The sequence below is a fragment of the Melanostigma gelatinosum genome (assembly GCF_949748355.1).
Source record: "Melanostigma gelatinosum genome assembly, chromosome: 7".
Classification (NCBI taxonomy): domain Eukaryota; kingdom Metazoa; phylum Chordata; class Actinopteri; order Perciformes; family Zoarcidae; genus Melanostigma; species Melanostigma gelatinosum.
In genome coordinates this window covers 10,223,363-10,247,109 of record NC_136640.1, presented here as the reverse complement: position 1 = coordinate 10,247,109, position 23,747 = coordinate 10,223,363, and the positions used below count along the sequence as shown (strand labels likewise).

The 23,747-nt window shown below is 42.4% G+C and overlaps 1 protein-coding gene across 2 annotated transcripts; it reads right to left on the bottom strand.

Annotated features, from left to right (window-relative positions):
* Positions 1-907: 907 nt before the first annotated feature.
* relt (RELT TNF receptor) lies at positions 908-21,965 on the bottom strand. 2 transcript variants are annotated; one of them, XM_079271269.1, is made up of 11 exons: positions 21,830-21,965; positions 12,031-12,105; positions 11,775-11,867; positions 11,026-11,210; positions 10,629-10,681; positions 10,229-10,483; positions 6,103-6,183; positions 5,619-5,697; positions 3,673-4,053; positions 2,776-2,904; positions 908-2,526 (listed from the first exon to the last, which is right to left on the bottom strand). In XM_079271269.1, the coding sequence occupies exons 2-11, from the start codon at positions 12,070-12,072 to the stop codon at positions 2,523-2,525; spliced, it is 1,302 nt and encodes a 433-aa protein (XP_079127395.1). In that variant the 5' UTR covers positions 12,073-12,105; positions 21,830-21,965; the 3' UTR covers positions 908-2,522. The 2 variants fall into 2 exon arrangements, with proteins under 2 accessions (XP_079127395.1, XP_079127396.1); XM_079271270.1 differs by having other exon boundaries at positions 10,229-10,480.
* Between the last annotated feature and the right edge of the window lie 1,782 nt (positions 21,966-23,747).

Here is a 23,747-nt window from a genome sequence, read left to right as displayed (position 1 = left end):
GCTGCATTCAGATCCCCATCTCTGACCAGTACAAATGCATGTTCAGCTTTGACCAAATCAAATGTGGACAATACAGTTATGACTGAAAAATCATGTCGTAATTTAGTATATTTGATTTAGTTTTGTTATGTTTGAACAGCTATGGTGTATGGACAGAACTAAAGAACTAAACTACAAATGTGGCTTTTTGTTAATGATTCTACTGGACTTGTATCGGAACAAGTGGGTTTTCCTCAGCTCAGCATTCTTTTCTGCATATCAGACAAAGAGGGTAAGCTTGACCACTTTGTGGCCTTTAGGACTTCTTTTGAATGTGCTGCGACAAAATGTGAAGGAACTAAAAAACGTTATAATAAATGTATAAATGTTGACGAAATAGTTGTGGTGTTACATTTGTCACTGCATTTGTTTATTCCCATAATTTGTGTCAAGTGGCTGTAGAATGAGACTCACTATAGTTCTGTGAGACATTTTCTGAAAAGAGCAGATGTAGAATAGTTAATATATTCCTTTAATTTCAGAGAATTGATTCTCTCTTATAGGTAGTGTCTGGTTATACAGCTTCTGCGCCGCTGAGCAGAGTATTTGAGAAGAGTAGCCTGAGTTGTAGTGTAGCCGAGTCACTTGGTAAATATCATTGGTAGTGGACACACTTGATTTACATAACTCAGAGGTCATTTCATCGAATGAACACCAGACCGCCACTAGAGGGCGACACTATCAAACAAACAAGCCAGTCTATTGCCTCTGACGCTTTTAGTTTCAACACATTTCTTTGAATGTTTCACGAGATGTTCCCTCACACATTCACACACAACAGCAGACAAACGCCAAGACAGCGTTTAAAATGCACCTCTTCTTTATTTCAGGAGTAAAAACACCATACAGAAACATGAAATGTTGTGAATGCACTCTACAAAGTTGATGAGATGAATGTTTCCTTCCTACCAGCAACACTTCAGCTTGAACACATTTAATAACAGTCCTAATAGTAATAAAAACAGATCAAATAAAAATGTGTAACTGCTGCAACCAATAAATCCTCCAGACACAGAATTCATGAGAAGAAACATAATAAGAAATATGAATGTGAGTGGATAATTATAGTAAACTCTTTAAAACCCATGAGGATGTAAACTGCAGCCAAGTGAGCTGCATGACTTTGAGGCATCCCAGCCGCGAGTCTACTGCAGCCACTGGTTTATTTAATTAAACTGTAAAAACTAAAAATGCGCGCGTGTGTGTGTGGGAGTGGCTCCTTACAGTTATGGAGATTACATAACTGGAGTCTGGATATGTGTACTGCATTTGTGTGTTTAGGTTTATACACAAGACACAGATGTTTAACCAGAATCCGCTTCTATTCATGATGGAGTTTAGGTTGTTTTTTTTGTTGATGGACTACTAAGTGTCACTTATTGGTGCAGTGCTGTTGTCTTTCACCTCACACAAACTGTATGCTCAAATTATAAAAGCCAGAACTGTTTTTCTATACCCACCCATATTTACATATGTACATTCATTTACATGGTCTATTCTACAAAAGCGATATCTACTCACGCCAGGACCCAAAGGACAGTTGTAGCCTTTAACTGCCATTGGGATGCAGTGTTGTACAAAATATGTTGTGATACAGGTTTTAGGAACGCATCTCAACCTTCTTGGACCGACAGTCTAACAGCTTAAAGGTTGCAAATATTGTCATTAATGCTGACTGTGGATAGGTGCACGTCGCTGAGTGAATGTTTCTCACACTCTCAAAAGGTTCACTGAACTGTTCAGACTACATTCAACACATTCAAGGTCTAAAACCTCGACTCGCCTGCGAATGTGAGAAGAAATAACTGGATAACTTAAAATAAAAAAGATATTTAAAACAACAAAATGATATGGAATGTTATAACATTTTGTGCTACTAATACTTACTGTAGTAGTGCTGTACTCTTAAATGAAGTGTCGTATGACCATAATCATAAAGGTTATTATAATTTCAGCCACACCAGCTTCGCTCTGTCTGGTAAGGCAATCTTTGATACTCTTAGTTCATATGGCACTTGATCACAACTTGGTTTGACATGTCCTCGTTTGTTTCAGTCTCACTGCTGATTGAGCAGTTTTAGTTATTTGAGTATGTGTTGACCGCTGTGTGTTTTACAACCTGTGTCTGTCTTGTTTTTACATGGAAGCACAAATATAGGGGCTTTCTGCCTCCCTCTGTCAGACGTTGACAATCTTTCATCACAAAGCGATACTCTTCACTTTCTCTGTGACAGTGAAGCAGCTGTGATTGGAGTGGAACTTCTACGATGTTACATCTGTACAGTACAATATCGTTTTTACGTGATAATAAATACAGTTATATTCCTCTCTTTAGCGTGAATAGAAGCAACTTCCTCCAGCACGAGGTGGTCCTTGTGGTTTCATGGTCGAGAAACTCCCTCCTTGCCAGCTGTCAAGTTGTCAGTGAATGATGAGGTCGTACTCAGCAAGGTGGCGTTATAATACACCGTCTCTCTGTCTCTTCACCTGAACGAGAGAGTCAAAATGTCAAGGGCGTGGCAGGATGACTGATCATACTCTGTATAATACCCGTTCCCAGTGAAACAGACCACATAATTCAGTGCTGGCCAGAAGAACGTGAGCTTTAACTTGGAAAAACCAAGTGCAGAAATGGAAAGAAATGGGGAGGAGAGAGGTGATTACAGCGAGTGAAGGCATGGAAGCAAAAATAAAGCGAGAGGGGGAAGCTGCAAAATGTTGTGTTGCAGGTTGTACCTCCTGATGCCAGACGAGGAAGACGAGCAGAACGGTTTCCCTCCAAACAGGGAGTTGCGTTGCTGCTGGGATGATGTCTTGGTTTCCACCGTGACAGGCTTCTGCTCGGGGATCTGAGCCACTTGAAACCTGGCAGTCAAGATATGATCACAATTACATTCATGGCAATCATGGTACTTGTGACAAAACACACATTTTACAGGTTACAGGTTTGGAAGCTGCTTGAGAGTGCGTGAGGTTGATTCCTCTTTCTACAGTGTTTCATCATCTTTGAGGGTTGTTTACATATTGTACTGTAGGTCTGAACATGTTACATTAAAACTATTTGTACAGTTTACAGATGGTTTCAGCCTTTCTGGAACTCAACTGGATTGTGGTAAAATGACTGTGAATGTGTCAGCAGTGGAAGAAATATTTAGTTCTGTCGGTTAAGAAAGTAGACGAAGTAAAAGTAGCACGCAGTGTAATAATACAGCATTAAAAGCAAAAGTCCTGCATTTAGAGGTGAAAGTATAGAAGTGATAACCGAAAATTGTACATGAAGTATAGGCATGCAACAGAATGGCCCCTGTCAGAGCTGAAGTATTACATCATTTATCATTGCATTATTATAACTAATACTGAATTAATAGCTGATTGAATTTGATTGAGCAGGGGATCATTTTAAGTCATTTCTACACTTAAATCTACAACAAAGCATCATATTTGATCAAATTCTCATATCTTGTGAAATGTATATCTACAAACTATTTAATAACTAGCTCTTGAATAAATGCAGTAAAAGTAGTGGAGCTGCAGTAAAAAGCAGCAGAAAAAGCAGAAATATATCTGCATTGCATGCCCTCATTTGTCATGTCAGCTGTGTGTTAGGTATGAAGCAACATGGACGTGTCTCACCTCCCCACAGATAACACCGTCAGCTCTCCCTCCTTCTCCTTCACTTCGCTCCCTTCCATCTTTTCCTGCACAGTATTTGGCACAACAGCTCGTGTGTGGTGGGTGTCGACAAACAAACCCCCCAGCAGGGGCCTCTTCTGCTGGTCGTTAGATCTGTCCAGTAAGGGCAGGATCAGGCTCTGGGGAGCCTTCAGGGGATCTCTGAGAGAATCCAGGGGAGGTATGAGGACAGCGGGCCATTTCTTCTGGGCGCAGCGGGTGCAGCGGTAGCCGTGTTTAGGTGCCAGGCCGGAGAGGCCAGAGATGGTGTGGAGGTGGGACTGATGGGGGCACAGCCTGGGGAGGGAGCGGAACGGGGACAGAGGAGACAGCATCGGGAACCTGGGAGGAAGGGCAGGAGAGGATGAGGAGGGAGTGAACAAATGATCAGTTACATTATTTATTTATTTTTATGAAATCAGGCATTTTTATATTTAATTTAGTCAAGACAAATATCCCTAAATTCAAATATTGAAGTTAAGCCAACCTTTAAAAGGTGGTTGCCACGTCAGTAAACGTCATTGATGTTTGAGTGAAATTTAAACATTGAATTGACGACATTTCTTTCCATGTCCATTCAGTGTACAGCATAATAAACATTTTAAATCACCTATATTTTCTGCACACATATGCAGAAAAAGACACACACTTTCCCTCTTATTTCACGAACAAAGACCATGTTAATAAAGGTATGGGTTTAGAATAGTTTATTACATATTGAAGATGGAGGAGAGCCAAGCTGATGTAGGAGGGAGGGATGAGGCCAGAAAGGATGGAGGTCAATGCATTCGTCTTTATTCGTGTTTTTTGTGTTGCCAAGTCATAAAGCATAATAAGTCTTTTAAGTGAGAAAAGCTCCAAAAAATATGAAAACATTACTTTCATCTCTGCCTTTGTTCAGTGAGAGTGTTTAAATAGAAAATAAATGAACAATTGAAATCTAAAGTTGTATCTCTTTGCACCCAGGCCTCTTTAGTGTTTGCCTTTCCATTGTTCTTTTGTGCAGAGAAAGGCAGAGCAAAAGAGGTGAATGCACCCACGTGTCCCTGTGTTGTACTAGTATGACCAGTAGTGACCCCTGCAGAACCTCCCACCACACACACACACACACACACACACAGGATCTGAAAGCTTTCCAGATTTCGGTGTGATTATTATGTGTGCGTGTCAGAATATTCTCGAATCTAAAGCTCACATGTTACAGCAGCACACTGCCCCTGAGACCTCTGACTATTGTAGATGTGGCAGACGTACATACTGGAGTGTAATGGATCAAATTACCATCTATATGGTGTTGTTGGAGGGACAATTTGGAGTAAGAAGATTACTTCTCTGTCTCCTGCAGATTAAGGAAAGCACAGTGGTGTAGACTATGGTATAAAGCAGCATGTTGCTGGATTTGTTAATTAACTTCTGACTTCTTGAGCACTTTTAACGACCGCACATTACAACCAAAGGTCCAACCACAACTACGTTTGGTCATGTAAACTGTGTGACATCAAGCTGTGTGACAGCCAATGATCTCAGTGACAGGCTGGCTGTTTAAGCCTCATGACTCAAGAGACAGCGGTTACAATTGTGTCTGACATTCTCTTCAGACATGCGGGAGTGAGTCACTGCCACAGTATCAGCCCACGCCAGAGCTGCAAATGTAAACTATGCTTATGAGAGTACTTTCTTTCTTTCTTTGTAAAAAAAAAATATACAAAAAAGGATAAATTGCAGTTGGCATTGTATTATAAAAATGTGCTCCTCTTGTCAGGAGCCTCCTTTCAAATGTTCCCTGCCCTGCTCTCTCCCACTCTTCCCTTGCCTCTGTATTCAGCTCGTTATGGAGCAGCATGAATGAGCAAAAGTATACCTCGAAGGTATACAGCATATAGCGTATATTGTTTGTGGTCTCATACTTGATTGACGAGGCTTTGCTCATGGCCATCTGTTGGCTCTCGTACTCCAGCAGCAATTCCTCCAGTGCAGCAGCATTTTCTGAAACGCACACAAAAATTCAGATGAGACTCAATAATCCGACAGCGCCAGTCAATTCCGTAAATAAGAATAATCAGACTTGTCTGCTGGGGTGTGGATTTCGACCATTTCGACCATTTCCGTACATTTTTGCTTATTGGCGGAAAAAAAACTTCCCTGGGAAAAGTTCAAAATGCATTATCTTCACTCACAGTTTGTTCTACTTTTCACTCGAAAGGAAAAACTTTGTATTCCCTTTGAAAAACAACAAATGTCAGACACAAGGAGCAGCCGGTCTGAGCTTGCAGCAGTGGAAACTTGTCTGTGACGTACTTTGGTGACACTGTGTTGCCCTCTAAAGCCACCCGAGATGAAACGACTCTGACCACTAGCTCGTGAGTTATGTCACTGCTGGTCAACACCTACCTTTCTTCTCAGTGATGAGGCGAACCAGAACACTGATGGTGTCTTCGTTCAGATCGTCAGATATGTAGGGACAGTTGCTACCTAAAGCATGCGGAAAGACGATATTGCATTTCAGTATGTTGACACACATAATGACACATATACATAAGTTCACACAGCGCACACACCATGGGACTGATAAAGATGGAAGTGGATGACTGAACGGAACAGAATAGATATGCCTCCATGGCAACGGCCTCCGAACATCCCATGATAGCACAGCACAATGAGGCAGCTGAGAGGAGAGCGATGAAGGGCACAGGGAGAGGTCCAGAATAGCTCACTCAGCGATCACACTCCATTCAGCAATGTTGAAGCACACAGGGCTCTATCTGTGTGTGTGTGTGTGTGTATACCAGACCCCCAGGTGACTGTGTGTACAGTAGTTGTGTGTTACAGAGCAAAATGTGACTGTTGCACTTGTCACGTCTGCGTCTATGTGTCTTCTTGCATAAGCAGTCACAGGCTGTTGTTGGGTGATAACAACAGCTGCGTCGCCACAGTGGCTGTTGCTATGCGAGGACAACGGCATCCATTTCACAGTGTGGCACTCCTTCTCTTCTATTCAGTCAGACCCATGTGTTCAGTGTTTCAGTGTCAGCCACGTTAAGTCACCAGTCGTTTTAAATGCTGTAGTGCCGCAGCGCTAACATGGCTGAAACTGAAAAGCTGCAACTAAACACTGCAGGATGAGTCATCACAAAGTTGCAGTTTTTTATTTTTGTCCTCTCTCTTTCTCCACCTTCAGCTTCCCTGTCACTGCACTCTCCCATAAGTCAAACTCTTCTCTGTCTGCAGCTCTGCGTGTTCAGAGTTACCGCTGCAGAGTCTGATTCTAGCCCTGCAGAGTTAAGCTTGGCCTCGCTGTAATTCACCCCCAAGAGGTTTAGGTCTAACGTTTGCCCAGTCGGGACTACTGCAGACAGACAGACAGACAGACAGACAGACAGCACACTGCAAGGATAGTTACATAACAACGACCGAGGGGTACATTTTTTCACATGCAGCATCCAAAGCCACCCGTTGCCCTCTGATCATCCTTTTATTCTTCATTTTTTTTATTTCCTTATATTACTCACGTTCTGTTGTATTTACTAACTTTACTTTGCTTAAGCTCCCCTCTCTCGTCCTTTGTCTGTCTCACTCACACATGCAGACTTGCTTATTACTGCACCACTGCATCATCTGTCCTGAAAGCTGCACAGGAGGAGAGAAAGAGGGGAGCTGAGCGTGAAGGAGGTCTTAGACACATTGCATGTTTGTAAAACGTTAAAACATAGATTTGATCTTTCTTTTATCTTGTGAAAGCTGGAATTGAGAGTATTCAAAGTAATGAAAAGTCATAATGATATTGTTATCTGCATAATATCCTCAATTAAAATCATTCATTTTGAATCAATCAATAATTCAGTCAAACTAACAACAAAGGGGTTTCATATATGGAACACATAGTCAGCTTCGATAGAATGCCATTTCTACCATGGAAGACCCTGAAAAGCTCTAGAAATTGACAAGAAATTGGATATAAGAAGAGGAAGACGAACATCACAGATAGAAACAAGGAGAGGAGAGAGGAGAAAGAAAGAAGAGGCATAAACCAGGAGATGAGGACCCGATTTAATTATTGATCTGGCTGGGAAAGGAGAGCTCAATGGATAGTGTCGTGTTCATGTGAGTGGGGGAGGGGATGTTAGGAGCCAAGACATCGGATGAATGGAGAGTATGAGGACAGATAAAGAGAACTGAGGGGGAATGGGTGCTAGGGAGTTTCTAGATGTCTTAAGTTTCACAACAAAGTGCTCGGAGAGGAAGAGACCGCAGAAAGAAGGCAGAGATCTTTGACAGATCGTATCAAGAAACCATCACGTGTGAGTATGTGTAACTGTATGAAGAAGAAGCAGGTTCAGTCACACAGAGATAAAACAAAATCCAAGTAAAGCATATTTTGATATTGGCATCTGTGAAAAACATCGGTAAACGAAACTCTTTGATCCTAATGATGGGATACAGTACGTTATCCAAAGCAGCAGGTGTTGTGCAAACGCAAACAGTATCTTGACGTGCGACGTGCTGACAGAAAGTCTGGTCTCTTGAGGGCGGCTGTGCTCTGAAGCTCTGACGCCTGGCACAACGTATGGCGACTTGGCTGACACACAACTTTCTCCTGAGCCTCCCACCATCAGGGGATTCAGGGAAAAGCCGGCTTAGCCTTTCAATCTGTTGAAATGCTTCCACACTAAATGACAGTAACTGATAGACACGAGCACAATAGTAAGGACAATAACACATTAAAGTGTCATTTATTAGTTGTTTAGCTTGATGAGCTCTTTATGTAGCCTTTGCAAGGCAATGGTTGTTCAAAGGAATACACTTATGTGCTTTATTACCGAGAGTAAGATGAGACGATTGATATTGCTTTCAACATGTGTATTTAAGCATGTTCATGCATGACTGTATCTATGTTCTATGCGTGCATGTGGATTGTGATGCTGGCATGTGGATTGTGTGATGCAATGGCTTGGAGCCCAAGACAAATTACCCTACAGGACAAAAAAAGTATATCTGATCTTATATCTTATCTTACATCTGTCTGTTAAATATGAAGTTACATCCAGCAGGCGCCGGTTAGTTTAGCATAAACAATAAAGCACGGGGAAACCGCTAATATTATCCTGGCTCTGTCAAATGCTGACAAAATCCACCAACCAGCACCTCTAAAGCTCACGAATTAAAACGTCATTTGTTTAATTCGTACAAAAACCAAGGTGTGGATATAAAGAAGCGAGCTTCAGAGGTTCCGTTCGGCAGCTTTTGTAATTTTGTAGCGGACAGAGTTAGGCTAGCTGTTTCCTCCTGTATCCAATCGTTGTGTAAGCTCAGCTAACCGGCAGCTGGCTGTAGCTGCATGTCTAATGAACAGATGAAAGAGGTTTCCATCGAATCTTACTTTCTGCAGGACAGCAAATAACTACATTTCCCAAATGAACCATTGCTTTACACTGTGTCTACTTTTTGCATGAGCAACCAAGTGAACGCAATAGAACGTAGCAGGAACACTTCACTCAAAAAAAGGCTGCTACAGTAGATGACGTACGCCGTGTGACTTGAGTGTTTTGCCTTGTAATCAAGCCTGAGAACCACACAGGTACAGTACATCCCGTGCAATAGACACTTAAAGGAAATATGGGTGTACTTCTCACATTGTGTGCACAGCAATGCAGGTCCATACAAAAAAGTATCGATGGTGTCAGCTTTGATGTCAAGATTACACCTCACAAGCAAAGAGTTCCATTCGGGTCGGAGACTGAGGTACTCCAGGTCCATGAAGAGTCTCCAGGACTATATGACTTTATACTTTTACAAAGGACGAGCATAAAGACCTCTCACGTTACTCTGAGCCTGAGCAAACCAGTTAGAGCAGGAGTGTAACGTAACACTTGTTTAATCGCTTGATCCCTGTGTGTCTCTCTTTCTCTGTCTCCGCTCTCTTAAGATGTCCATGTAGTGATACCACTCACTCTTTCGGTGAACACCACCCTCATCCTTCAGTCTCTCTCCTTCGTCTGCCCTCCCCCGCCGCTCTTCATACTTCTTCCTGTGTTTACCCGAGTTAGTTTCTCTCTGACGTCAGGAGGGTGAGTGAGTTGATGGGAATGCTTCGTTTTTTTTCTTCCCCTTTTCACATTGGAAAATTACAAGGATAGCAGTGTGTATGCTTAGAAAAACACATGCATGCTTGCCATGTCATGAACCCTGCCAGGTCAAAGTTCAAAGAGGAAAAGGGAAAGCCTCCCATGTAGACCTGCGTGCAGTCACGTCACAGAGATACATGGACTGTGACTGCACACAAAAGACACTGCCCTTTGGGCTTGGCGTGGATTTGCCTGGACTCCTGACAACACTAAACCACAGCGCGTGCATGCGTTTGTGCTAATTTGGCATTTGTATGGCCGAACGTGACAACACCCTGAACATAAATCAAAGTGTCAGTGATCACTCTCTCTGCTACTTTCTATCTTTTTGCTATTTTTTCTAACTTTCATTTTCTTCCTTATCTTTCCATGTCCTGTCATTTGATCTCTCTCACCTTCTTTCTGCGGTGTGGCAATTTCTTCATTTCCTCCCTCTTTGTCAGCACTGCAGCGGTATCCCTTCTTCTTCAGGATGTTGCATATGAGGATACCCAACAGGCCCATCACGCAGAAGATGGGCACCAAAGCGAACACGGCGTACTCTGCCGTCTTCTCCTCAGCGCTTCGTACCACTGTGCCATTGGCCGGCCCCCCTGCACCGCTCGATGGACCTTTACCCACTGTACGCACCGCTCGGACACGCAGAGCTGCTGAGAGAAAGGAGAAAGAAGATACAGAAAAAGCATGGTTTTAGCTACATCAAGAACAAATGATGATTGTGAAATGAATGATGGACCGGCAGCATGGGAAGTTTAAAAACACGTTTTCAGACACATGCTGCAGGATCCTGCTTACTTTTCACACACAGACTTTGGGTGGAAACTTCCCCTGTGGCAGTGGAGTGAAACCTGCAAATGGAAAAAGAAAAAGGAGAGAAAAGAAGCATAATTAGAGAGATGGACTGAGAGAAAAAGAAAGTGGAGGACCATTCTACAATTAAAGAATGAATCAGCGGTTTCAGCCTGTGGCATTTTGTGTCCTGTTGTGCTTGATGTTGCCTACCCATTGTGGGGAATGCGTGTTTGTTTGTGTGTGTCTTCTTGTTTTGTCGACACAGAAAATCCCCAGATTTTTTTCATTTAGAGCAAATCAAAAGTTTACAACGTGCATGTTCCAGCCAAGCACTTTGAATGTCAAGCCAACAGTTTCATTTAATCGTGGGTGGATTAACACGCAGACAGGTCGGTCTTACCCAGGCAGGCAGTCCCCACAGACAGCATCTGAGGTCCCAGTGCCAGGGGTTGCAACCTTACGGCCGAGGATCTTGCAGGATGCGCGTGGGCGGCAAAGCTCAGAGTCGAGTGTGTCTGAAAAGCTTCCAGATGGGCACGACTGACATTGCACTTCCTCTGTTGGCCTTTGGATCTGCCCACAAGCCTGGCAAGACAGAAAACACTTCTAAACTCAAGCAAAAATGATGCCAAAGCACAAAATGAAGCATCTCTCTGGAACTGTGTTCAGTGTTAAGTGTGTGAAGAGTCTCTGTGTTAACTGGAATCAAAACAAGACATCTTTATACTTTCACATACATAGCTTCATGGACAGTTCAAAAAAGGTAAATACAGGTATCCAAGTGATTGTTGTGTCAGTAACAGTGTGTGATCTACTAAAACTTCATAAATACAACCTGCAACAAAAGAGAAACATGACACACTTTGACAAAAACAACAACTTTTGATTATAATGCAATGTCATACATGTTTATGGATGCAGATAACTACATACATATATATTGCAAATAACAGTCCATACACACATTCAACATGTGGCTGTGGCTTACATGACACAATTCATTTGCACTCTCTATACGTATTGCTTCACTGAACACTAAATCACTTGATAGCAACAGATGTGTTAACAGCAGAGACATGTTGGACGAAAAATGTCTCTCAAAGTGAGTCGGGTTGTTGTGAATAATTTGGTTTCGGTTTGTACTGTTACCTTGGAAGGCTCCTGGCCAGCAGGGCAGTGCAGACACACACATCCTTCCGCCCGCCGACACTGCACTGCTGCAGTCCCACCACAGCCGAACACCTGGAAGGCACGTGCACGCACATGCTCATGAGTCGGCCCGAGGTTCGCGGTACAACTGAGTCCACGCACTTGCTAAATCATGAAGCGTACATGCCACCTGGTCTATAAGAAACACAACCTTTCTTTTTTTTTTTTGCATAAACACACGTGTGCATGTATTTACCGTGAGAAGGACGAGAGCTGAGCAGCAAAGGTGGTTCCTCATCTTCTTCAATGTATTCTACTATGTTCATATGATCTAAAGGAGAGAGATGACAGGAACATTCCGTTGTAAAACATGGTCCGGTTCGTATAAACATGGGTTTTAAAGTGCATTATGAAAATAAAACTTGTCACCTTTGTCAAACACAACTGTGCCCTTTTTTCAACATAATTTATTGACCTCTTAAGTGCAACGGAATATTTTCTAGTCCAGTAAGGATAACAACACAACATATCACAACACGACAAAATAGATGATATTACAACACTCCTGTGACACGGACACACACAGTACATAAGCATGCACACTCACACTATACCACACGCGCACTGAGTGTCACACAACACCTGAGTCATTTTTTGCGACTCATTCAGAGTGGAGTGACTCGAGTGGCAGGGAGGGAAGGAGCTGCTGTAGATGATGCAAATAACATTTAACGTGAATCAGGTTTATTTATGGACAGGAGTGAATGAACCAGGGCTTTCCTGTGGCTATTTCACGGCAGTAGGCACTCGCATACATATTTAACGAAATAATTCATGCTAAACATATTCATTTGCCAACTCACACTGACTTTCTCAACGCTTGACATGCTGCCCCTGGGATGAGTCTATCTGGACATTTAGGGAAGTCAGAAAAACCAAATTATTTTTATTGATCAATGTCATCAAAACTAAGTGATATCGAGATAGAGATTACAAACACATAAAGTGATGAGGATGATTGTATTGCCTTAATTTGCAGTGCTATTGGAAATAAATCGGAGGAAAAACTCCTATACGAGTCAGATTGCATTACAGCAAAGCAATGTTGTCATCGCTAAAGTTAGAAATCCCTACAGTGCCCGCATACATAAACATTATTCACACAGAAAGTGTTCGGCGAGATATTTATTACTGCCCTTTAACTGATGCTTCTATACTTCATGGACAAAGATGAAATCTAACCTGAGGTCACCTATCAATGAAGGCACTTATACTGGCTCACCTTCACGTTTGAGACTTCACTGCTGAATGTAACATGCCAAAATCATGTAGTGTCAACATATGATATTTTGTTTCATTGAAAAGGCAGCAGCGCTGTCAGCAGGTGTGGCCACCCAGCATGCGGAAGAGTAAGATTCAATTTCTGTGACAGCAAATGTGCTGAAGTGTCTCTAAATAATTATTCCTACAAGCCGTTCTGAATCTAAACTTAAACTCCAGATTAGCTTGACTCAGTCCACTGAACAACTGGTAACAGGTCTAGAGTGTGACACATCATATACACCCAAGAATAAATGAAGGAAATATATGCATTTCCAAGACCGACAATCTAGAATCCTAAAAAAAACTTGATATCATAATTTGTCAAACCTGCTGTGCCGTAAAAATAAGCATCTGCAATCACTTCATCCAACGTGTGCCCAACAACATCTTGTTGATAAAGCAACTGCCAAAATAAGACTGTGAATTCACCCAAGAGCAGTATTATCAGAGAGGCGAAAATGTAGCTGATGGACTGGTTGGACCCAAACAGGCTTGTAAGATAACTACATAGTAAAACAGACAGTGAGCCAAAATGAAAACACAAGAAGCATTTTGAATATGTCAAACAAAAGAGAAGATCGGAGAAAAGAACAGACAACGATGTAAACGGCCATTTTGGCTCAACGTGAGAGTAGGAGACAGAAGAAGAAAATGGTAAAGAGCGGAGAAAGACAGAGCAGCATGCTTACCCCAGACTTGCAGCTGATTGGCACAGTTGCCTTGGCAACTCAACGAGGATGCTGTGTATGCTGCTAGAAATGCTGAGTCAGCGCCAAACTCAAATCTAACTTTCTTACAGCTGTCTTGACAAGCACTTGGTTAAAAGTCCTATTTTGTGCCACTTGGACACTCACAAAACGTACTACTAGACTTCACAGCTACAAAATTAAGATTAAAAAATCTGAAATTACATAAAGTTCAGAATGTGAGACAGAATTCACACTAAAATGCAACTTGAGAAGTCACACAAATCTCAAGTCCAGTGTAGCTGAATGGACGGTTCAATGTACCTGCCTGTGTCTTATACTGTCACTCTGACCACAGACACACCCCTGACATCATTGGGACATGCCTCTTCTATCACAGCTAAAACAGTGTGTGCGTGTGTGTGTGTGTGTGTGTGTGTGTGTGTGTGTGTGCGTGTGTGCGTGCGTGTCGTAAGTGTACAGGGTGAGGCCACCTTAATGCACCTCTTGACCACGCAGCAAAACATAATGTTTTAAACATTAGTTAGCAAGAAATCAACGCTTCTCCACTCAAACCCATTTATTCTCTTTCTATGTGTAAAGACGCATGCACCTATGCAGCATGTCACGATCAATAAAAACGACAATGATAGAGAGAGCAAAACAAAAATGGGACCTACAATTAAGTACCTCTGTTTTTGGAAAGTGTCAAGTAACAAATTGGACGGGGTTCGAAGGGTTCGAAGCGTTCGAAGGGTAGAGGAACGCTTTCCCCAGAGGACCTCCCTTGACCTCCAGATGTGCAGTGACTGAAACGGTCCAGCAGAGCGAGGTGAAACTGATTTGTGCATGCAATCCGAAATCAGTATCATACAGCACGCTGACTTCGCAATTGACCAGTTTGAAAAGGCTTTGTACATTCCAGTATGGGGCACAAAAGCAAAACCGTGCCCCAAAAAGAGTCATTCTTCCATTGTGTACCATATTAAAGTCTCCCCTTACTGGATTCCAGCAAATGCAAAGATATTTGGTTAAAAAAAAAAAGTAGACCAGCAGTTTGCTAACCATTTCCCGTGTTTGCAAACCACAGATAAAAGCAGTCATTTCATGGAAGAGCAACACATGCAGTGAAATGTGTTTGAAATACAAAATGCATGTGAAAGCAGGTCCAAAAAAGGATGTTTAAACGTGTGCCAGCTCCCTGACCACTGTCCTCAGAAGTTAGCCAATCACAGCCAGCTGTTCCAAGCCAGTATTGTCTGCGTGTGATTGGATTTAAATCCAATTTGTCTGAGGTTTTGCCCAAAAACCCACGACAGAAGTGACCGCCACACGTGGAACCACCACTGGACCTATATGGCACATGACCACCCCTGTGTCCCTGGCCTTGTCCGCATTCAAACACCCATCCTTCTCTTCCACCAAGTCCGTCTGTGACCAAGTCCGTCGGACAAACAGCGGTGCAGAATTCGCCTTTTGTCTTTTTAAAGGAATAAGTTCCACATTTTGGAAAACAAGTTTTATTGTTAGATGTGAAGATTGTGCACCACTCATATGAAGCTGCAGCCAGAGGCCAGTTAGCTTAGCTTAGCATAAAGACTGGTAGCGGGGAAAAGAGCAAGCTTCGTTCTGTCCAAAGGTAACAAAATCAGACACTATAGGCTCAATAAATAGCCCCGAACATAAACCCCCATAAAATCACCAACAGAGTGAATAAATGTGTTTCCAAAATGTCTCCTAATTCATCAGTTATTAATCCCTCCACTCCCCATAGTTTTACAACAGCATCTCTGAATTTAATTTCATCATTCCCTAACTGGAAATGTCTGCAAGGCCTTTTGTCTGAGCTCATGGCTATTTATGGCACTCAATCGTTATCTAGTGCGAGTGATGTTAAGTCATTTTATTATGTCGTGGCTTGGATGTGTTTTATAATGGAACAGGAAATCGGTAACGTATAGTGTGGTCCACATTGGACCTAAGACATATTTCAACACAGATCAACACTCATCAATGAAAAGAACAATCCTTGTCTTGGAAACTAGAGTTCGTTTGTCCGCTTGCCGGAACTTCCGTGTCTCACGTCCCTGAACTCACACTTTTTTTGACTTCACCTCTTTCCACCTCTCTCAGCTCTTGCGCTGTCAAATCCTTCGGTTTGGAGGCTGCAGTCAGATTAATGTGTGGGTAGAAGTAGTAGAGCGAGACAGAAGGAAAGAACGAGAGACAAAACAAAAGAACAGAAACAAAGGGAGGGAAAACAAGAAGAGCAGAAATATAACAGGATATTAACACCTCTCAGAATATCCCAACAAAAAATCCAAAAGACACCAACGCCCATGGTACCGTCGTCATTTCATGTGGAAACAACCAAACAGGATAAAAAAAATGCAAAACACCTCAAAGGAAAGGGAGAAGAGGGTGACGACTGTTCCACAACTGTAAAACAGTAATTACCCAAAAGCCTTGGTGCTGTTGTTTGACACATTCAAATAACAAGTCGCGACAACATCAGATGACCAGTCACATCTTCTGTTTTGTTCAGGAGACCTAAAAATAGCAATAATAAAGAAGTAATGGCAAAGGCTTGACAAAAACACGGGCACTATTCTGTGCTGTGGTGGTTTTTGGGGCGAGGACCAGAGCTAATGTGTCGGAGAGCTTTTTCCGGCTCCTTGATGTCACGCAGCAGCTGAGCAGAGAAGCTGTGAACGAAGGGAAGGAACCACAAAAGAGGAAACACAAGCATGAGTGGAGACTCCTCTCCCTGTGTGAGGTGACTGAGCAGCAGGAGGGATGAAGTGTGAAGTGGGGGTCAAGCTGCCACATTATCGGCTTCTAAACAATGAGAAATGCTTACCTTCAATAAGGTATCGAAAGTAATAAGACAGCCGTGCTTAAAACAGCTTTTGTTCATTCTATTCTTTGCAGCAAATCCTCTGTTTTACCGCCATGTTCTTGTTGTTATTCGCCCTTATAGCATGCCTTGCTGTAAAATAAGTGCTCTGCCCAGGAACTAGTTCTGATTAACCTGAACCGGATGGTTTGTTACACAGAAACCATCTGAGAAGCCGTCATTGGAAACTACAAATACTTGTAAGATGAACCAATCTGTCAGTCAAACTCTCATCGAAGCGAGTCGAGACAAGTGAAGAAATATTCTCCGGTTCTGATGTAGCTGATGCTATCGCACGATCAACTTTAACTTCTGCTGTTTAGAACAAACAGTCGCCTCTCTGTGTCGCGTCACACACACGTCTAGGCCACGCTCGTAGCTGCCAGTAGCTCCTCACACAACACTGACTGATCCGTGCATAACAATGTCACCTTGCTTTCGTCTGTTATAAGTTTATTCATCAGCTCATAATCCCTCCATTCACCGCAGTTTATAATGATACAACACCATATTTTCCTTTCACTTCAAAGAGAAGTTCAGTCAGCCCACCCAGATGTATGATGTGAATACAGCCAACCTGTTCTCACTCCCAACGCGTCAAGTAATGCAGCTTGGTCAGTGCCGCCGAACAGAGTTTGCATTCACCTGATCACAGCAGAGATTGGGGAGTGACAACAACAATCTGTCATAGCTTTATTTTGCAGGTTAAGCCCGACCAGGTCAGGTTTACACTTGTTTTGCCACATAGAAGTAAACACTACTGACTTGCTGTGTGCTGGAAGTATTTGACTAGTATGACAGTGCACAGAATCAGCACCTTCTTCTAACTGAGTTTAAATGTCTTTGTTATTTGCTCAGTAGGTGCGGTGATCCCTCGTCAGAGGACAGAGAAGCTCAAAAGGATTATTTTCTTCTCTGCAGGTTGAGAAATCCTCCTGATTTGGGCTCATAAAGCTTTACAAACCCATTAGATTATCTCAGGAATGCATAGTCACCAAGCTCAAAACAGGGTTGTTTGTCCTAATTCCTGAAGAGCTCTGATCTCACAGAAAAGACATGATGCTATATAGATTTAGTCCAGAATACTACATCCTTGTTTTAGACTTGATTAAAACAGATTAATGCCCATCATCATTGCCTGTTGGTGTAGTTTGATAAAACAAAATTACAAAAGGACACTAAATGTTCTTTTGGTGTTTGAAAAATGGCTGATGAAACACTTTCTGATGGATTTCAAAAGACGTGGATTTCCCTCTCCGTCATGAAGAAAGAAAGGCTTGACAAAGAAAAGTCAACCACCAAGTCCCCATGCCAATAATGGCTACCTATGAAGCCCACGAGGTCACGTAGTGTGTCCAGCTTTGGGGAACTCCTCTTTATCTAAACAGCCCATGCAGTGAAATACAATAGGAAAGAACTGAGCCGGCAGAAAAAGGTTTAAGGTAATTGCACTCCATTATCCATCAGACATTTCGTGGACCGAGAGATAATGCGCACGTGTACGACAACGACGTGATCGGGACAACCATACCCTCTGTTTGACTTAATGGAGGTGCCCATTATCGGCAAATGAAAGGCTGATTTACGCCAACACTTTCTACGCTAGTGCTCAGACAATGTCTCATTATAGGGAGCGAGTCTGATAACTGGGCTGGTGTACGTCGGTGGATGAGTTTCTCTCACTGTCTCTTTGTGGCCGTCGTTCCTCCTCTCTGTCCTTGGGTTGAGGTGACGTTCGGTCGTCATGTTTTCCAGTGGAACGTTACACCAGCAGAAGGTTAACGGGCCTCTCTTGTGTCTCTGCCTGTCCGATATCGCCGAGGTGGAACGAGAGAGGTTGAATTGACCAGAGGGAGTGGAGAGAGACTCACAGGCAAGGGAGACAGCCGCAGTAAGCTGTTTCGCTTGTTTACAGCCACCATGAATATAGGCTACATATGGATACAAAGGAAACACTGGTAATGTTTCCTTTCCTTTTGTTCATTAGAAACAGATGCCACATCCTGTGGTAAGTCACAAATTCACTCATGCTGTCGGCTCAGTCCCCACTTTTAGTTTCCAACCGCTGTGTCCAACTGTCTATCCCCCCGAAAGTCAAATTACATAAGTGGGAGACACTGAATCTGTTTGCCTGAATTTCCCTGATCATCAATGGCGCATTTCCATATTTCTAAGACTTTTTAAGTTAAAACTTTAAACTAAAAAAGTGTTTAAGACCATTTTGTTTTCCATTAAATGCACAAAAGTTGTTCAGAAGGAGACAAGGACACTTTACCATCATTTAAACCCACTAGAAGCCAACCACAAAGCACTTCTGGCTACAAAACAACCATAAAAAAGAATCCAAGGTGACAAAAGCAGAACATGGAGCAACCCAAGTTGCGAAAATCAGTGTTGGAGTAGATGTCTTTGAGTCTGGTATTTCCCCATACATCCCCAGCATCATTAACGGTGGACGTAGATCAGCTTCGTATGTCCTTCGTAACACCTTAAATTATAATCCACAGCCCGTACACACGTACCAGCTCTAATAAAAGTCAGCACACAGACGAGGCCTATAATAAAACAATTCCCGTTTCCACACACAAACACGCGTATGCCGAGTGAAAACAACACTTTCAACATGTTATCTCTATTTGTCAAACACATACAGAGGATTTATATAATTACCATTTGAGTCAATGGAAAACTCTGCTGTCTATTATGTAAGGACCAGAGCTGAGGTCGAGAGAAAGATTTCGTCCAGTGTGTACAGATTGTATGTAGGCTATTCATACAACGTGCTTGCATTCATGCATTGAAAAGATCTGTTTTGTTGTTTTGATGTGAGGCTAACATATCCACATATATTTAGGGCTCTAAGTATACTGTGTTGAGAGTTGTACTCAATAACTCCCGACTACAAAAGTGCTGCTCCAGATGAGAGCTTCAATTTTCTGCTTTGTTGGCTACATCGTCATTACTCAGCGGTGGTTTTGAAACGGGGCGTGTCTGTAGCACTCATCACATGAGGGAGTGTGTGAATTCTCTCCAAAACATGACACACACACACACACACACACACAGATACACTCGTGCCTCGTCACAATCTGCTCAAGAGATAAACCACATCCACATCCAGTGTGTCAGTTTAAAAGTAAATGTCCTTAACAGGGGCGTTTCTAGGGGAAAGGGGAAAGGGGGGGCGTAGCCCCAAGGGGTGTGGCAATGTTTTTTGGGCCCCATTTGGGGGCCGCGGATATCCATTGGTTCAATCAGAAAGAGTGTGATTTTGCTCTGTAGTTTTGCTTGCATTCAGTATATGATGACACAAGAGACAGAATTTCAGGGTCATAGTGAGTCTGTTTCCATGTTCTGCAGCTTTCTCTCTTTTCCTCATCCCTTTTGTCTCTTCTTCTCTTTTCTCTCCTCTCTTCCCTTTCCATCCAGTCATCTTTGCCTCTTGTGTAGTTATTTTCAAGTAAGTGACTGTAATGATACCACCGTAATGTTTTGGAGTTGTTTGAAGAAAATACGACTTGTAAAAAAAATGATTTTCTGGCTGAAACATGGTTCAACAGATGGCCACTATGAACAGAGAAGTAAAAGCAGAAGGATTCACTTAATAAGAGAGTGTGTGAACTTGGAAACACTGGATCAAACCCCTCTCCTCTCTGCTCCCCTCTAACTCCACCTTTGTGATATAATGTGTTCTGATCAAACCAATAGAAGCCCGGGGACAGATTGTTCCCCACCCTCACCAGTCACACTGTACACACCCCGGCATACTATATATTTTTCCCACAAGGCTGAAAATACTTGACAGGAAACAAGAAGTTTATCAAACAGACACAGTACATTGAATTCTCAGTCGGAAATAAACATTGTATATCTTGTAAAAATCCTTCCTTAAAATGCCTGTATCGAAATAAAATGAGGGACGAGCCAGTGAAACTGTACATGGCCCTCTTCTGGTGGAAGCGTGTTGGTATCGTGATGTGTGAGAGAAAGCCTCTTAATGGCACAAGCGTGCAGGAATTTGGTCTCAGACAAAAGAAGCCCTCGGTCAAAAATGACAGTCTTTCCTTTGCTCTTGTGTAAGTGTGCGTGTGTGCTTTGGGAGCCTGCCCTCGCTGCTCATTCTGCAGAGGTACATCCTGCCAAAACCACGGCAGTATGATGTGATACGGTGACGGTGATAAGACACAACTTAAAGTGAGCACAAAAGATAATGTAACAGAGAAGAGTGTGTGAGAGAGACGTTCAAATCGATGCTGTACACTTTTAACGTGACATTTTTACAGTTTATTCTTCGATCTTCATCTCTATGCAGCATGCTTTGGCAATAGTTATCTTTTTAGTTTTGCACAGTATCATTTTGGTTGAACTGAACTGACCTTGATGTATATCCAGTATGATATCATAAAGATGTATACAACAAGAAAATAAAGCAGCACAGCCAGGACTCAGTTCACTTCATTAAAAAAAAAAGAGGGGGAGGATCATGCTACCAGTGAGGTCATCACGTACATACCCTTGTGCGTAAAGCATGCTCCCACTCGTCATTAGACAGCACGAGGAACAGTGGTTCCTATAATTATTATAACCATTGTGAATGAATAAAAATGTATTTTGCGGCATAGCAGTGTATAACCAATATATATATATATATATATATATATGTGTGTTCAATTACCAAAACTCGGGGCTGGTAAAGTATCCAAGCTACCAAAGTCACCGTACGCACATCACAGCAAAACCCTATTCGTGTGTACTTTACTTTGATAAATCACACGAGCAGCCATAAAGGTTGCTCATGCAACCCATTGCCATTTGGTCCCTTAAAAATAGTAACTGTCTTGTGACATAACCCCCTTTGAAACAAGCAGCAGGGAGTTTGTCTGAAAGCATATAGGTATCAGTATGATAGGTATGATAAAAGTATCAGTAGGCGCCATATGATGTGCCGTAGCCCAGATGAACTCATATGAACATGAGGATATTTGTCTGATTACCGACTTGCGTAAAAGTGGTGATGACGGTCGGACAGGCTTTGCGGCGAGAAATGTCCAACACGAGCCGGCAATGACTGACGCGACTAAACTACCAGCTTCAGCAGCATTCAGAGTCTTACTACAGGGTAACAACAACAGAAAAGTTGTCGGACTTACCGGTTTGGTGAATAAAAGGAGTTGAAATTAGTGTTCAGAGACGAGCATCATCGGTTGTAGTGGACCGAGTTGGCAGGTGTAATTTAAAAGAAGATGGATGAAAACCACAAATCCGGCCGGTACGCGAGGTTCCCCCTTCTCTCTCTGTCTCTCTCTCTCTCTCTGTGAGTGTGTGAGTGCGTGAAAAGAAGACATAACACTGAGCTGGCAAAGTGAGCTCACAGTGCGTCACCGCTGCAAGATGAAACTCACGTGTGTGTGTGTGTGTGTGTGTGTGTGTGTGTGTGTGTGTGTGTGTGTGTGTGTGTGTGAAACCCCCTCTGTCGGCCGTTGTCTTTCCTCGTCAAGGACTGCGGCTCACAGCCTGCAGCTGGAGCTCTTAACGGCTTTAGGGCTCCCTATAACGGGCAGCCAATAAACGGCCACAAAATGGAAACCCAAAGCGTTCAAAATTAAAAAAAAAAATCTAAAATAATGTATAAGAAATACATAAAAAGCGAACTTATGAAAGAAATAGTTTTTATAAATTATGTTTAAATAACCACAAATAAAATATTTTATTTTAGTATTTTATTGCTCTTCATTTGTATCTAATTCCAGCAGTTTTTATTAAAAAAAATCCCTTTCCAAACGCTGTTTGTATATTTATCAAAACTGTTTTCCTCCAGCACCTGTCTGGCATTAGTCATAATTACAGTGTACCTTGTCATAGCAGGAACAGCACAGGTGTTACTAATATCATCACCGATGGCTCTGGTCTCTTCAACAGACCCAGGCACCATGACAGTGTGACACTGAGCCAGCATGCACAATACTGGATTCACTCATCATTTGCTTTATCATGTGCTTTTCATAATGTGATATTTCACAATGGCTCACTGTTGAAGTGGTGTTCTCTCAATAAATATCAACGTTAAAATGAAAGCAGTTAAACTGAGTGAGTGTGTCTGTCTGAGAGTGAGTCATAATCCTGCAGTTGGGGCAAAAGCAGCTCCTTTAACACAGATCAGATGTGTGAACTCACTGTACACGGTTTTTAAGAGGATAATCGGGGACCATCACAGCAGCCTGGGGAGAGAAACAAGTGACTGAGGAGTGGATCATGTGTTTGACACTTACAGCACTGTGCAAGATTTTAAAAAGGAGCCTTTTCTAACACACTCAATACGGTAAAATCTGAATGAAGGAGACTTCCACGGGCCCACGTTCTTCCACTGGGCTGAGTCAGTGCGAGTCAATGACACAATATCAATCAGTCATTCTGGTGACACAGATGCATCTCTGTGCTGCCGTCTTCACTGCCTCTTTCAGCCGTCACAGATCTTCACTGTTTAATGGATCATTTGAATACTGTGTGTGGATGCAGTGTGTGTGTGTGTGTGTGTGTGTGTGTGTTCATGAGGGGCAACATTAGTATTTGTGTGTCCTGAATGGCCTGCATTCATACAGCTTCCCCTATATATACTGCGGGGCTATCATATCACAGTACACTACATTGTGGGTCAGTGGGCTGAAGTAAAATGAACAGTTGAGTGACACTGAAGTGTGCTGATAAAAAAAAAAACACCACCATTGTAACTGTGTTACGGTCAGAGCGGCTGACTGAAGGAGTTCATCACTAGACCCGAGTCCACTGTATTTATATTTATTTACTATCTATTGGAACTGTAAAGAACAGGAGGGGGAATATCAGGGTCAGATCACTAAATTCCCTTTCTGTCAATAGATCCCCTTAAATGCTGCACAGTTTAAACAGTTTAATGAATAAATTATTGCAGATTAATTTGCTGTCGATCGACTAATTGATTTAGGGTAAAGTGAACATTTAAGGCACATTAGCGTTCAACTTATAAATGCGTTCCAGGGTATCATGTCCATGTTTTGTGCACCTAAGCATCATATCAGAAACCCAGGTAGC

Coding starts and splice junctions, on each gene's coding strand:
- relt (XM_079271269.1), bottom strand. CDS start 12,072: ATGAGGAACCACCTTTGCTGCTCAGCTCTCGTCCTTCTCACG. Junction 11,868..12,030: donor CAGCTCTCGTCCTTCTCACG/GTAAATACATGC, acceptor CGTGCCTTCCAG/GTGTTCGGCTGTGGTGGGAC. Junction 4,054..5,618: donor AGCAAAGCCTCGTCAATCAA/GTATGAGACCAC, acceptor CCTTCCTCCCAG/GTTCCCGATGCTGTCTCCTC.